This window comes from Aegilops tauschii, chromosome 4, assembly GCF_002575655.3.
Source record: "Aegilops tauschii subsp. strangulata cultivar AL8/78 chromosome 4, Aet v6.0, whole genome shotgun sequence".
NCBI lineage: Eukaryota > Viridiplantae > Streptophyta > Magnoliopsida > Poales > Poaceae > Aegilops > Aegilops tauschii.
Genome location: NC_053038.3, coordinates 483,504,245 through 483,520,495, shown reverse-complemented (window position 1 = coordinate 483,520,495; position 16,251 = coordinate 483,504,245). Strand labels below are relative to the sequence as shown.

At 48.7% G+C, this 16,251-nt stretch overlaps 1 protein-coding gene across 1 annotated transcript; it reads right to left on the bottom strand.

Moving 5' to 3' along the window:
* Window positions 1–13,141: 13,141 nt before the first annotated feature.
* On the bottom strand, window positions 13,142–16,251 carry LOC109759390 (subtilisin-like protease SBT1.2). The gene has a single exon (XM_020318216.3). The coding sequence runs from the start codon at window positions 16,071–16,073 to the stop codon at window positions 13,680–13,682; it is 2,394 nt and encodes a 797-aa protein (XP_020173805.1). The 5' UTR covers window positions 16,074–16,251; the 3' UTR covers window positions 13,142–13,679.

Genomic DNA, 16,251 nt, shown 5'->3' with positions numbered 1-16,251 from the left:
TTCCTTCATTCAAAAAATAGCATGAAAATGACAAAAACAATTGTTTCTCAAAATTGTTACCTCTCCACGCTCGATAGCACGGGCACGATGGTCCTTGTCAAAAGCAAGGTCAAGCCCCGTATACAAATGCCCATTGTCGTCATCCTCGGCCAGCCTAACATATATATAATTTTTTCACTTATTAGACAACATCGTCTATACATATGAATAAAAAAACTAAAACCATACATCTTCAATTATAAACTGCAAAATATGAACCATACAATTAGTATGCATTCTCCATCACAACAAAAAGCATCTATATGAAATACACACATTTTCACACTATGCATAAACCACCTACCAATTTTGCAAAAATTCATCCTCACAATTTTACAATGCATTAACCATGTAAGAAATTTGCAATGCCTTCATCCTCACAATCTTGCATTCACCATACAGAAAAATTTCTCATACAATTCATATCTACATAACAAAAGAAAATTGACCGACATATATGCATTCACCAACATATCCTCACATATCTCGCAATGGTTTCACCCACACATCCTTTCATAAGCCTACTACTAAATCATATACTACTAAACAACTAAAACATCATTAAAAAATATAAACACCAAAACCTAGGTTGCACCTAGTGCCAAAAATAGCTTCAAAAATAAAAAAAGCATTGCGAAAACTGATTGGAGGGAATGGAGGAGCTTACCGGCCTCTTCGATTTGCCCCAAAGATCCGCGAAAATGGTGGAGGAAAGAGGGAGATCGGGGGAGGGGATCGGGAGGAGGAGAGAGGCGTCGCTCGCCTCTGTTCGAGTCGAGGGGAAGAGGAAGAATGGGTTGGTGGGTGGGGTAGGGCCCGCCCGCAGCCACCAAGCACGAAAGGTACCTACCGCCGCCCGATCTGGCGGTAGGGAGCGACAACCTACCGCCACGGTTAGTGGCGGTAGCCACTTATCCACGTCAGCGCTGCAGACGGCGCCGTCGATGTTGACCCGGTCCCTACCGCCAGCGCCTATGACGGTAGGGTGTTCTAGCCTACCGCCAGCTCGGGTGACGGTAGGAAAAGGGTCAGATCCGAAAAACTTTCCAAAAAGGGATCAGATGCGGCTAAACGTGCGGAAAAGGGTCAAAACAGTGAATTTGGCCCTGCCGGCCAAATTCACTGCAGAGAGTGGAACAGATCGAACTATCTCGGCTGCTATTTTAACCGCGTATCTGAACCCAAGATTTTCTCTTTTAGCATGTTCAGTTCAGGATCCCCATGGATGCAGTGATGCACGTACATGGAGGGCTCTGTTGCACCAGTCAGCACAAGGGAAAGCACTGGAGGCGTGATGCGTGCCAGTGTGTGCAACTTTGTCAACTCCAAAGGGATGAGCTTATTGATGCAGAAGGAAATGCAGCAAAAGCAAGAGCTGCTTTGGATCTATAGGACAAGTGAGGATCATCAAAGGTGCAGCCCGATGATGCTTTGTGTTCCCCCTTCGGCTGGATGGCTTCTTCTCAATCCTGTCTACCAGGAGGGTAAGTTCTTACTACCAAGTGTACTGATGTTTATCTTCATATCCGATGCTCACACTCACTAATATAAACGCACGCGCACACACATTCTACATGTACCAGACTACCAGTATCTCTGAAAGACTGAGCGTCAAATCTTAAGATTAACTAAGTTACCATGTGCGTTTCGTTTAGGATCCGGATTCATTCTGGAAAATGCAAACACCCGTGCCAAGTCAACGATTTAAACCCGACTAGACTGGTTCCACCACGATGAATTTAACCATTTGAACTATGCTCAGTTTGCTATCCTTTATGTAACGCTCTACGAATAAAGAGATTTATGAGTTAAATGGGTTAAGTACAATCCTCCTGACAGAGAGATATAATCTTTCTCCGGCCCTTCCTGTAGCCAGAATGTTGCGCCGCAGGTAGAGCAACCTAACTAAGTCAAAGAGTGGCTAACAGAATTGTACTCACGACCAAAGTGGTCACGCGGTGTTCTTTGGCATTCCGCAGAAGCTGCTTCACCTTCCTTATGAGAGCTGACTTGTAAGAGACTGGCCATCGGTTCTTGGATCATTGTTGTTGTTGTCGTCGGTTCAGCACAAGTTCGTTTTGTTTGACTTTGCTAATTACTGGCATGATTTTTGTATGTGTGTGTGTTGATTTTGGTTGTGGCATTTTAGCTATACACAGTTCGGGTGCATGCTTACTGTGTTCGTATCACCTCGATGCTCCATTTTGAACTGATAAAATCCACCATTTGTTGAAAAAAGTGTCTCTAACATTAAAGGGGCAGTACTCCATTCAAGCTATAAGGCTATGCCCTCAATGCATACAACCACTTCCGTTTTTAGGGCATTGGATCATGAAAGCAAGTGGTCATTTTCATCTTATAGCACCATGCCTGGTGCACCATTGTCGTCCGCCTTCAAGAAGGCTTCGTCCATGTTCAGCTTGACCCACCCTGCCGGGGGCTTGACCCAGCGGTCAAGTCGGCCCGATCAGAGGCAAGGTGGCAAGGTCCGGCTTCCTCCGATCACATGAAATCGTCGTTTTCCCTTTAGGGCACTATTAGGCGCCGGCGCACCGGCCCAACTTTGGGCCGGTCGTACCAGCAGCGTTCGATCGAACAACGCGTAGCCGCACGATTCTCTCCTCATCTTCCACCAGACGTCTTTTTTTTACAAAAAACTTCCATCCCGCGGCCATGGATGAGCGATGCGCCCGGCCTCGAAGCACCACCCGCGCGCTCGCCTGTCGCTGCCCTCCCCACCGGTCGTCGTCGTCGCTGCCGGCCGCCGGTCGCCGTCGTCGCTGCCGGTGGTCGCCGTCATGGTGGAAGCAAAAAAAGAAACTGGACCCAGCAAAAAACAGAACATGGTGGAAGCAAAAAATTTGGAGATGTTTCCAGTAAAAAAGAGTTAGTGGTAGTAAAACAATTTGTTTGATCTAGCTTCCGGTGATGCCCATGGTAGCACTCAGGTGGCTGGTTGCAGCATCTCTGCGTCTCCGGCTCGCTGCGGGTCAGTGTCAAGCAACAAAAATCTGGAAGCAACAAATTTCTTCGAGCAAAAAAACTTCACAACGGGTCAAAGTCCGGTGGTCTGTTGAAGCAAAATCAAAAAACGGTTCCAGCAAAAACAAACTTAGGTTCCATCAAAAACAAGATGAGCATTTGAGAGCTCTACACCGATGAAGCAAAAAATCATTTCGGTTCCAGCAAAAAAATACATGGGTTCCAGCAAAAACAAAAAATTGGTTCGGCAAAAAAAAAGCATGGACAAAAAGCGGCCACCCCTCTTGCAGCTCCCCCAGTAGTCGGTTGCAGCTCCGGCGTGCACGGTTGCAGCTCCCCGACATCGAACGGCGTTGGATGCAACACTCCTCGCCGCTGGATGTAGCTTCCTCCGGTGAGGCACTGACCTTGTAGCACATACACCAGCTGGTTGCAGTACAGCGGGGCACCAGTTCCAGCAAAAAACGAAAAACGAAGATGTTCATCAAAAATCCAATGGGGATGGTAGCAAAAAATAAAAGGGGTTGTAGCAAAACAAAAGGTGGATCCAGCAAAAAAATACCTGGTTCCAGCAAACCCCCTCGGTTCCAGCACAAACTCGTCGTCGCCGTGGTCGGTTGTAGCTTTGCCATGGCGACCGGCACACCCTGGCTGTGGCGGCCATGGAGATGGCGCACATCCAACTGCTGCCGGAGGCGGACAAGGCGACGCGACGAGCGCGCCCCTGGCTGCGGACGGCCATGGAGAGGGATGCATCCGGCGCCGGCGATCCACACACGATTCGAACAAGGCGCATCGAGCTGCCGGCGGCCATGGCCACGAACGCGCTTCTTGGCTGCGGAGGAAGACGCGGCCGGCTGGATAGGAATGGGGATGAGCATCGAATGGATAAGGAAAAGAAGACGCGACTCACCGGCGGTGCCTGGGCCCCCAACAGCCACGCGTTTAGTAATTAGTACCTGTGTGTGATGATGCGGCTAAACCAGGAGCTTCCATCGCCAAAGAGATCAAACGATGCGCGCTCGACCGGCCGAAACTTCGGCCGGTCTGCCGGTGGCAAGCGTTTACCTTCCCTTTAACATAGTAAGCATCACAGTGTTATTGCGGCCATGGGAGGGAGTCGTTGTACATGTAGAGAAACTTCGGTAAGAGCATCTCCACTCATTCGGCGCCCCAGCGCACCACACGACGCTTTTTTTGCCCGGAGGCGATCTAGTTCCTAGCCACGCCCCCAAGATGTCATAAATTCAAATCTGTTCATTCCCGCAACCCAAAAAACGCTGCAAGTCCGGCGATCAGCGCCACAAGTCCGGCGATCAGTTCAGCAATCAATAAAAAGTTCGGCGTTCAAAAGGAAGGACGCGTAGGCAATGCATCAAACGGCGGCGTCGACCTCCGGCGGCAGACCGGCGGGAGTCGGCATGCGCGGGCTGGTCGGCATCGGCATGGCTTCTGTGCTGGGCGTCGTGGAGGCATCATCGCTCGGACTTGGCGGCGGCGTTGGGGTCCGCGAGGGAGTTGGCGCGGCCGCCGACGGCATCAGGTTCAGGATGAGGCCACGCTCCGCCAGGTACCACGCCTTGACCTGCTCGTCCATCGTCGACATGTCCCCCCCCCCCCAATCAGGAATGCCAGGTCGGTGTGCCTCTTCTTTGCGGCAACGTTGGTCCGGAGCAGGTCGAGCTTGACGGCGTTGTTCGTCATCAACGCCGACCACCGCGCCTCAGTTTTCTCTTCCTTCTGGGCGGCGTGGGTCTTGGCGTCGGCGAGGCACTACTCGATGGATGCTTGCAGTCGCGCGGTAGCCGGCGCGGAGTCCTTCGCTGACTTGGCCCGTTTGTTGCCGTCCGGGCGCCCATCGGCCGCGCCCGGCGTCGGCGCGTCCGACTTGTATGTCTCCTTGGCCTTGGCGAGGGTGCGCCGGACGTCCGCCCACTTCTCGCACTTCTCGATCCGGGAGAAGACGTGGAGGTACTTGAACTCTTGGTCGGTGCTACTGTGCTGGCGGTACATGGCGAACATCCGGACCATCTGCGCCGAGGAACAAGTGTCGGCGACGCACGGCGAAAAATGAGCGAGAGACCGACGTCTGTGCATACCTGACCCTCGATGCTGGCACCGCTTTCCGGGTGAGCTGCGACCTCCTCGACGATCCCATGCAATTTGGTGCACGCCGTTTGGATGAGCGCCCAATGGTTCGCCATGGCCTTCGAGTCGCGCTTCATGTGGATGGTGGCGAAGTAGGGGTCGACCAACTTGCACTCGTCAAACTCCGACTTGATGCGCTCCCAGTACGTGTCGGCGCTCTGGTTCATGCTGGTGATCGGGTCGAGGCAGGCGGTTTTCCACGCTTCAGTGAAGCACTCACCTTCTTTGGACGCCCACTTGACGCGCGGCTTGCCGGTCCTGGCCGCCCGCTTCTTCTTTTTCCCTTTCCTCGACGGAGCAGGCGCCGGCTCCTCCTCCTCGTCCTCCTCGTCCTCGTCCTCCTCCTTCTCGCCGTAGTCGAACTCGTCGTCTATGTCGCCGGTGAGGTCCATTGTATCGTCTTGGGCATTGAACCTGGGGGAGGCGGCGGCGGCGGCCGAGCCGCTCGTGATGATGTCGCCCATGTCGGCTTCCTTCGCGTCAGGGTTGCCGAGATGGAACGATGAGGCTTGCGAGAAGTGCAGTGCGCCACGGCACGAAGGCGGCGTCGGGGAGGCTGCGTAAGCCGGCGGTGAGTAGTTGTACGGGAGTATTGGACGCCGGTGAACGCGGGTGAGGGCGTGCGCTGGGGTGGTGGCCATGCGGAAAGGTGATGTTGGGGTTGAACCCGTCGTGCGCGTCGCCGTCGGCGTAGCCAGGCGAGGGCGAGCACCCCCGGGGTTGTGGCGACCCGACGCTCTGCTGGCTCCAAGGGCGTGCGGGTCGTGCCCGCCGGGTGGATTCATCATCCCCGCGCGAGACGCCTCTGCTTGCTCCGCCGCCGCCTGTTCCGCCTGTCGGTGGTGACAGCCTCCCGGCGCTGAACCTCCGCCTTCCAGTCGGCGTTTGACATGCCCGGTGGTTTGGACGGCGGCGCCCTCGACTGGGTGGCATCGGAATCGGTAGCGGCGTGAGGGGCCGTGTACTTCTTCGGCGGCATGGCGGCCGGATGGAGGGGAGATGGAGGACAATGGCGGGAGAAGAGGGGTAGGAGGGGGAAATGGAGGGGGAAAGCGGGGGGATCAGCGGGAAAAGGACCTTCTCTCGCCGACAAAGCGGACCCATCTGTTGCCGCCAGCTGTTATTTCGGTCCAAACCGGCGATAAATAAGGCTCTAGGATGCGACTGGGCCGATTTTTAGGCGCCGGCGCTAAAAAAAGAGCCATGGGGGGCATGTTGGAGACGCGAGTGGAGATGCTTTAATGCCTCAACCAACGACGCGACATTTTGTTGTGTCACCTTGTTTCAGACATGCCAAATGCACTAGAGTGTCATAAGCAATAGAAAGGCACTCGTTTTCTGTGCACATGTCAAGGAAATGCAAAAGCCATTCCTGTGCGGTGTCGATGACATCCTTGTGGCATCTTCCATACCTCGTTCATTGCACAAACAACAGAACCATGACCATTGGGCACCTACAAAATGTGTGGAAGGAGTCCTTGCATTCCCCCCTGCTTATAAAACATGTGGCATACATCTCAAGCATCGGTTTCACCTTATTCTCCAGCGTAGCCAGAGCATTTGTACCAAGTTTCCGCCAAACAAAACTTCCTTTTTTGGGAGGGAGGGGGGCACTTACTCATGCCACACAATGAAATGCTGATGTGTTCATGGAGCGCAAGGCGTTAGGCGCTACATATGAAGAAGACCCACTTGAGTCTAGGGCTCATGCAAGGATTTCGTTGAGATGTCAAGGCGAGGGATTGATCGTTAGGATTTCTTCAATGTGGATTGGCAAGAAGTACTGCTGGAAAAGATCCCCATCCGTCATATATAGTGAGGAGCTCCACCATGGAGTGCAAGCTGACCCTTTCAACTTTTTTATGTGTTGTTCTTGCAGATAATTTAACAATTATTCCCATTCACTATAAATTGTTAGGTGTATGCGCATGTATTTGAGCGCTTGCGTCCGTACTGTGTTAAAAAAAACTGTTAGGCTTTCCCTAAAGAAATAGTATATAGAGGGGCTGCTATAGGTGTGGGAGTTATGTCACGCTTACTCCGTGACTTAGCCCTGCCTCACCTCTGGCGCTGGCTGCGTGGTCGTTATAGTGGTCCAGGTCGTCCATTAGACCAGTTGATGCGTTTTTCCCATTGTTCTGTATTTTCATTAGTATTCTTCAGTTTTTCCCTTATTTTCAAACATATCTTTATTTTTTTAATACACGTTGTACATTTTGCGTATATACGCTTAACATTTTAATGATATGCATTGAACATTTTTCAAATACATGTTCAACATTTGTTTGGCATGGTACACATTGTGTAAAATTAATGGTACACATTGCACTTTTTTAATGCTACAAAACTTTACTATATTACGCAAACAGTTTATTAATTATATTGACTTTTTTTAATGTCACAAATATAGTTTTAAAACGTGAATATTGTGTAAATGTTACGTATGTTATTGTAGTGGTATGCAATAGTTTTTAGAATTTAAATGATTTTTATATTTTATGACATTTTTTCAAACATCATGAATAATTTTTGAAAAGTTTGAATATTTTTTATATGTCATGAGCATTTTTTGAATGAAAATAAGCATTTGTACATTGCACAATTTTTGTACATTGTACTATAAGCATTTTTTCTGTAAATAACATGCACATTTTTTTAATGCGTGGACATTTTCCGAAAGTCAGGAACAATTTTTATAGGGTGCTGACATTTTTCAAAAATTGCATGAATAAAGGCACCACCTCAAATTCCATTCGTACAACATGACAGCCGTTCGATGCTTTGCTCGTGGCGCACAATGACTTGTTGATGTGTTTGTGGACTGTGAGACGTTAGGGAGCTCCTATTTCGCACGTAAGCACCGGAACCAGCCGGTTTTTAATACTTCTGAAAGAAATTATGAAACCAAAATGATCTACGGATTTTATAAAAAAAAAATCATCCATTTGAGAAAAAGGTCATCGATTTTTTTATAAATCTCATCAATGTTGAAAAAACGTTCATCAATTTAGGAAAAAAAATCAACAATTGGGAAAAAGTTCATCCAATTAAAAAAATTTCATCAATTTTGAAAAATTAATCACAAAATTTGAAAAACAATCATCCATTTTGAAGAAAAACTTCACAAAATTTGAAGAAAAAAAGTTCATGAATTTGGATATTTTTGTGCATTTAGGAAAAGAAAAAGGGAACAGAAAAAGAAAAAAGAGAAACAACTGCGTTTTCTGGCATTGCGTGAAAATACGGAAAATGGCACAACACGTCCAGTGGCCAACTTGGTTAGTGTGTTTGGTGCCAAGTTGCAGAATGCACTATAACGGGCGTCTGAAGCACAAAATAGAAAGTGTCGAGACGTTAGGAGGTCCACCACGGAGTGCAAGCTGACCCTTCCCACTTTTTTATTTGTTATTCTTGCAGATAATTTAACTTTTATTTTCAATGAATATAAGGCTTCCCCTGAAAAAATAGCATATCCAGGGGCTGCTATAGGCATGGGAGCTATGTAACACTTCTTGCGCGATGTAGCTCCGCATCACCTCTGGCGCTGGTGGCCTAGTGGCTTTAGGGGTCCAGGCCGTCCATTAAGGCAGATTTGTTTTTTCTTACATTTTCCTGTATTTTCTGCCAATTTTTTATTTACTTATGTTCCTTTACTTAGTTTTTTCTACGTTTTTTCAATACATTTGTTCTTGTAAACACGTTATACATTTTTTTGGAAATGCGCATCACATTTTATTGACTTGCATTGAACATTTTTTAAAATACATGACAAACGTTTGTTTGAATATATATTTATTTTTTATGAATAAATGCAAACCATTTTATAATACATGCTGCACATTTTTTTGAATGGTATGGATTTTATTCATATTAAGCGAACATTTTTTAAAACAAACTATGTTTGGCTAGTTGTGAGATGTATCTCCGCCTTGCCTCTGGCGTTGAGTGCGCGGTCGCATTAGTGGGCGGGCCCGTCAAGGCGGTTTTTAGAAGGTTCTTTATACTGGTTTGGACCGGTTTTAGAACCTTGCGTGCAATTCTTTTTTTTTTACCTTTTCTTTCTTTATTTCTTCATTGGTTATCTCCGTGTTTTTCCTCTTCTTTCTTTTTTTCTTTATTTGTTTTTCAAATACATGCCTACTTTATTAATACAAGTTCTACATTTCTTGTATACATACCAAACATCTTATAAATTTGGACATTTTCCCAAATATATGTCAATTTTGTTTCAGATACACGTTTGAACATTTTCTCAGATACAAGTTAAAACAAAATTAAACACACATTGAAGATTTTTTAACGGTAAGAAACATTATTTTAAATTACGTGAATGTCGTTTTTGTACGAACGTTTTTTTAAACGTCAGACTCAGTTTAGAGCGTGTGAACATTTTTTCAAATGTCATGTACATTTTTTTGAATGGTTTTAATATTTTATAAAATTACTTTTGTATATATTTACATTATATTATAATTTTCTTAAATGTCAGAGAAATTGTTTCGAAACACTTGAGATTTTTTAAATGTCACAAACTTTTTTGTGAATGGTACGAACATTTGCTGAAAATTACGCTAACATAAAATGTACAATAGTTACTATTTTCCAGAGTTGTGATGAAAGTTTTTAAAATTTGAAGTAATTTATGTTTTAAAATATATGTATTTATAATATTTCAAACATATAAAAAGCTGTGAAAAAAGGAAAATAAAAATAAAAATTAGTGGAAACTTTACTGGGCTGGCCCAATAGGATTGCTACCCTCGTATGAGCCGAAACAAAGCCTCTGCTAAAGGACGCTTATAACGAATAGTTTTTTTTCGTTCCTTTCTCTCATTTTTAATTCAGCTTCTTAAAAAATAAAACATAAAATAATCATACAATTGAACTTAGTATTTAAAAGTATTCAAGATTTTTTGAAAACTGTTAATGATTTTATAAAAGTGTTCATACAATTTTAAAAAGTGTCCATAATATTTTTTAAAAAAGTTTTTAAGACATTTCAAAACAGTATTCGGGCTCCAAAAAATGTGTGACATTCTCAAACTTGTTCATGTAGTAAAATAAATGTTTGCATGTTTTGCAAAATGTCCACACAATTGAGAAAGTGTTCACGTATACTCCACAATCATGTGACACAAGATGATCTGAGCTAGTAATGTACATGTGTATTGCAAGTCGGAACCTATAACCAAGTAAGATCAAGTATTGACATATCACACATTATAGCATTCAAACATGTATATTTGGAGTCACGTATGCACGAAATTTGATATTTACATTTAATTCAGGTAGTTCATTCCTTTGAAAAATAAATTATTTGATATAATTATTGTCAACCTTAAACAAAAAATAAAGAAAGAAAAAATTCAATGACAATTCTTTTAGGGCAAAAAAAGCTTGAGTGAACTAAAATATGGAAGAATAAAAAAAGGGTTGAGATGTCATATTGTGCACCGATAATCATAAAGTAAAAAAATCAATGTCAATTCACTTAGAAGAAAAGATTTCACAAAATAAAAGCATGGTAGATTATAGAACAAAAAAGAGAAGCGTGTGTATTTTGATATTTGTGCATATAGTGCATTATGCTTAAGCATATCTACGAAGTCTTCTAGATCGTACATATGGCAAAATTAGGTGTAGTGAACAGAATGTCCAATGGCCAACAATACTTTTGATTTGCCAACTCTTCATCGTCTGATTGACTTTATCCAACATCCAATATTCAAAGTTATTCTTACACTATATAGTGGTATAGATTTTGATCGATTGGGCGCTCCACACTTTTGTATTTGCCATTGGTCTTCTATGCCACCGTCCCATTGTCCGCACATGCTCACCTGTCGTCCCACGTTGTGTATGTTGTTGCTATTGTGGTGCCGAGTTGTCCTCACTGGTAGGAGTGTATGCAACAATCATAGATTCCTAAATTTGGTAGGTCTAAGCCTAAATCCTTAGTTATTTATTATATTTTTGTATTTCCGTCATTTAATAATATAGTCAAATATATTTTTTAAAGTCAATTTTATAAACCTTGACATTTATAGAGAGAACTATTTATATCTACAATAACAAATACATACAATGTGAAAATACGTCTCATGATGTATGCAGTAGTATGTATGTGGTATTTAGATGAGATATTTTTCACTATAAAATTTGATCAAAGGTTGTCAAGCTTGCCTTTTAAAAAACTATATGCTCTGCATTATGAAGTGGAGAGAGGATTAGTTTATTAGTTCTTTAAAAGAAATAAGGCCTCAATCTACATTCTGTCCACGAAGAGCTGGCTATGTTAAATACTCACGGATTAACAAAATTCTTGTATTACTCACATTTATCGTAGTCAAAATAATGTAAGCCACTTGTTGGCATCCTTTGATAGGATTATGGGTCGCACCATGGTGTGGCTTGAATCTGGACCTAATGAGGTCGTTAAACTCTGTAATTCTGTTGGTAGCTCGGCTACGTGAGTAATATAAATAATTTCCCGCAAAAAAAAAAAGAGTTGGCTATGTTGCAACAACCAACGGAAGGCACGTGCTTTGAAAGATCCTTGTTTTGGCAGTCGGTAGATTTTATTGACTTAGAATAGAGCATCAAGAGGATACAAACACAATGATCACAACCAGGCTCGGCACAGTGAGAATGCACACATGCAACACCAACACTCATAAAAAACATGCCAGCAAATACCAAAGTCATATAAGACCAAACCTATGTGTAGGCGAGGAAAAGGTAGAAGAAAAACCAAAAGCGATCAGATCCGTGATCGGCAAACTATATGAATGATCATATCCGCATCAACCATCTCATGACACCACAGGGACGACGAGTTTTTTCAACATCAACACCTTCATTAAGGAAGCGGCGCTCAATAGCCCCCATCACCGGGTCCAACCATCTAAGGCCAGAATCTAGATTTTCACCTGAAGGACCAGCCCGAGAATATCCGAGCAATGTCTTCAACAAGTTAACAATGTATAAACATCACCATTGTCTAGTATAACCAACTCGGATATCTTAGGTTTTCACTCCGGAGCTCGAGACCGGGTGCTCGAATAGCATCACTTTTGACGTCACTCATGTGTCGTTGCCATCAGTTTTCTGCGATCCCAGCAGCTACATGCGGCGTGCGACTACGGCCGCTGCACAATCATCATCCTGCTTGCAGGGGCGGAGCCAGGATTTAGACATAGGGGGGGGGGGGGGGCAGATGACGATGAAGCCAGAAATATTTCGTGTCTCATAAATTATTGGAGAGTTTTATATCTAGTTTTCACTCTAACTTAGCTTTGCTCGAATAGACAAAAAATATTTGCAGTCGGGTGTGTCTAGCTATTGCAAATAGTGGTGAACAATTCCACATACACGGCTGGTAGATTAAGTTGATAATCAAACAGTTGAAAAATATGGCATGAAGTACCTTGATACAGAACATTATCATGTGTATGTTTAAGATATATGAACATGACCAATCATTGTATAACTAAATGAATTGATTTAGCTTGTATTCATGCAGTTTTGTACAGTATGAAAAATCATCACTCCTTGGGAGTTGGGACAACACCAAATTTTACTTGATAACTACTAACGTGAGGACATACTTAAACAAGTAGAATCAATTTGCACTGTATGAAAAAAAAAAAACAATCAAGGCTGCCGAAATACATACCTGGAGTATCAAATCCAGCCCCTCCCATTCCCCTCTGCCGGTCACTACGGCTGGCCAGTTTGTAGGCATAGATGCGACAGCCATCCGCTGGTCAACTTCGCTTGATGAAGCATGGATGGATCTGTGCTTCCGAAAGATTGTGCACACCTATGCACTAGCACGGCGACGGCGGCCGATGGAAGCGCTTGATTAAGCCTTATGCTGGGCGTGTGGGCAGCGGCGGCAACAGATGGATTGGAGGTTTAGGTCAAACGGCGTGGAAATAGAACAACCGTGTGCGTTGATCCGTGATTTGTCTGATGCGTAGATCACTCAAGGGAAATCAATGCCATTTGGGCTAATTGTCTTGGACTTGGGCCAAACAACAAAGTCCAATCTAGTAGGCATCCGTGATTAGACTAATTGCTGCTAATAGATAGGCCGCTGGTAAATAAAAAATACACAATAGATTAGTAGTTTAGTACTAGCCCCCCCCCAAAACATCCATGGGGGTGGCCGAACCATGGCGGGGGCCTGGCCCCCCCGCTCGTCCCCCCACTGCCTCCGCCCCTGCCTGCTTGTATTCTCTTCTCTCAGTTGCACAAGAGATGTGCATAGTTAACAAACTTATTTCTCTGATTGAGATGATTTGGATTTTTGGGCTTGGGAATCCATCTCGATAAACCAACCAGGTGTTGGCTCTCTAACTCAAGTCCTCCCTTCCCCGCTCTACTTCGGAGGGGAACTACTAATATCATCGGATCCTGGATACAGCAAACTGGAGAGAAGAATCAGGCACTGCACTAGCTACCAGCAAGCTGCTGATCATGCCTGATCGCCTGCTAAATTTGCACCTCTACTCCACGGGCCAGGTCACGGCAATGGGGCTCCTCACCGTGCGCCGCCTGCCCTGCCCAGCGCTCTGCTGCTTCCACACCAGGTACCCCTCCGCGCTGTCCTTCCCCGCCGCGGCCGACGCGTCCACCCGCACCTGGAAGCTCTTCTTCTCGCCGAACTCCGCGAACGCCAGCGTCGTGGGCGCGACCGTGACCTTGATTCCGGGCGGGGCGGCCACCCGCGCCGTGTACGTCGAGTTGGGCGCACCCACGTTGGTGACCGTCCTCCGGAGCACTGCTGATGTCTCGCCGCCGCCGTCCTTGAACGCCACCGCGATCGACGGGTAGTTGAGCGTGAACCCCGGGTTCTCGTGCAGCAGCTCGCTGCAGTTGACGGCGCTGTGCGTGATCTTGAACACCTCCCTCTGCGTGTACCCCAGCGTGCAGAGGTGCGTCACGTAGTCGGCCGGCTCGATGTCGTACACCAGGCCCGGGTCCACGGCGAGGGCCGGGTTCACGTGCCCGGCGCCCATGGCGAACGCGTCGGCGCGGTCCCCGCCGTCTCCGTCGGTGATCGGCTTGCCCTGCCGGTCAGTCACGTCGGCCGTCGTCATGATCGCTGACCGCACCATCGCTGGGCTCCATGAAGGGTGCGCTGACCTGACCAGCGCCGCGATGCCGCTCACGTGCGGGCACGCCATCGACGTCCCCGACAGCACCGTGAAGTTGGACCGCCGCGCGTCGCCGTCCAGCCCCGACGGGCCAACGCTGCCCGGCCACGCTGCGATGATGTTAACCCCGGGGGCGATCACGTCCGGCTTCAGCACCGACGGGCTCGTCACGCTCGGCCCGCGCGCCGAGAAGAGCGCCACCGCTGGCGCGCGCGCTAGCCCGATCCGCGTGCCGCCGAACGCGATCCTCGCCACCGGCCGCGGCGTCGAGCTGATGTAGTTCTTGAGCTCGACAGCCTCCTGGTAGCCGACGAGCGTCGCGGGAAGGACGTGCACGTCGACGGAGTCCTCCTGCCGGTTGATCTCGGAGTTCGCGAGCACCATGGCCGCGCCGCCCGCTTCTTTCACCGCCTGGCCTTTGTCTGCCCGGCCGGTGATGCCGCGGTCGCATACCACCATCTTCCCGGCGACTTCGGCCGCGGAGAGGGACCCCTTCATGCAGTACATCGCTTCCCGGGACCCACCGGCGGCGTAGAACAGCTCGAGCGCCTTCTTCCCGCCATTTTTCAAATCGATTTTTCCCGGGTACATGGACTCGCCGTACAGGACCCGGCCGTTGCCGAGCCGGACGTAGGCCGGGAAGCGGCGGTCCAGTGTGGCGGCGCCGACGGTGAGCATCCAGGGCGCTTCGTTGGCCACGGAGCTCGGCTCCGGCCCGTTGTTACCGGCGGCGCTCACGACGGAGACGCCGCGCACCGTGGCACGGAAGCTGCCGATGGCGATGCTGTCCTCGAAGAGCGGGATGGGGAAGCCGCCGAGCGAGAGCGACAGCACGTCGACGCCGTCGCGCACCGCGTCGTCCATCCCAGCGAGGATATCGGAGCTGAAGCATCCGTTGAACCAGCAGACCTTGTAGGCGGCGACGTGCGCGCCGGGAGACACGCCGCGCGCCTCCCCGGCCCCGGCGCCGAGGACACTGGCTCCGGCCACGGCGGACCCCGCGGCTGTCGACGCCGTGTGAGTCCCGTGCCCGTGCGCGTCCCGCGGCGAAGCGTACTCCCGCGCGCGCGCTGCGGCGTCAGACGGGTCCGTCGGGTAGTTGGCGCGGTGGCCCTTGGAGTAGAACCGCGCGCCGACGAGCTTCCGATTGCAGTTCGTCGCGTTGAACCGCTCCCCGGTCTCGCACACGCCCCGCCACCGGTCCGGCACCGGCGGCATCCCGCGGTCGTCGAAGCTCGGGCTCTCCGGCCACACGCCCGTGTCGAGCACCCCGACGACCACGCCACGGCCGTACCGCGCGCGTGCCCACGCCCCGGTCGGGCACACGTTGAGGCCGAGGAAACGGTACGAGTACGTGGTGTGCAGCTCGACCCGGCGGTCCTCGCGCACCGACGCGACGCCCTGCAGCGCCCGCAGAGCTGCCGCCTCGCCGACCGTGAGCCGCGCCGCAAAGCCGTCGAACACGGTGTGGTAAGAGTACAGCAGCCGCGACGACGGCTTCCGCTGGCGCTTGTCATCTTGCTCCACCGAGGAAGGCACGGATTTGATGAGGAAGGCGAGGTGCCAGTCGTGGTCGGAGGAGGTTGCGTCGCCGCCGCCGGTAGATCCGCGTGGGTGCAGCTGCACAATGTAGGTCCGCAGAGCCTCCGCCTGATCCGCGGCGGCGCCATGAAGAAACACCAACGAGGAGAGGAAGAGGGAGAAGAACGCCACGTGGGAGGCGAACAGGTGGAGGAAACCCATGGCTACCTAGCTAAGCAACAATCGAGCAGGTGATCACTTTGGTTTGCAACGGTGAGGTGGGAGATGGAGAGGTGGGATTCATCGGAATGCACGGTGCTATTTGAAGCGGCAGCGCCGGGGAGCGGCGCGCGGGCGCGGGGGGAGGCGCGGCGAGATTTGAGACGGGGAGGGAGGCCTC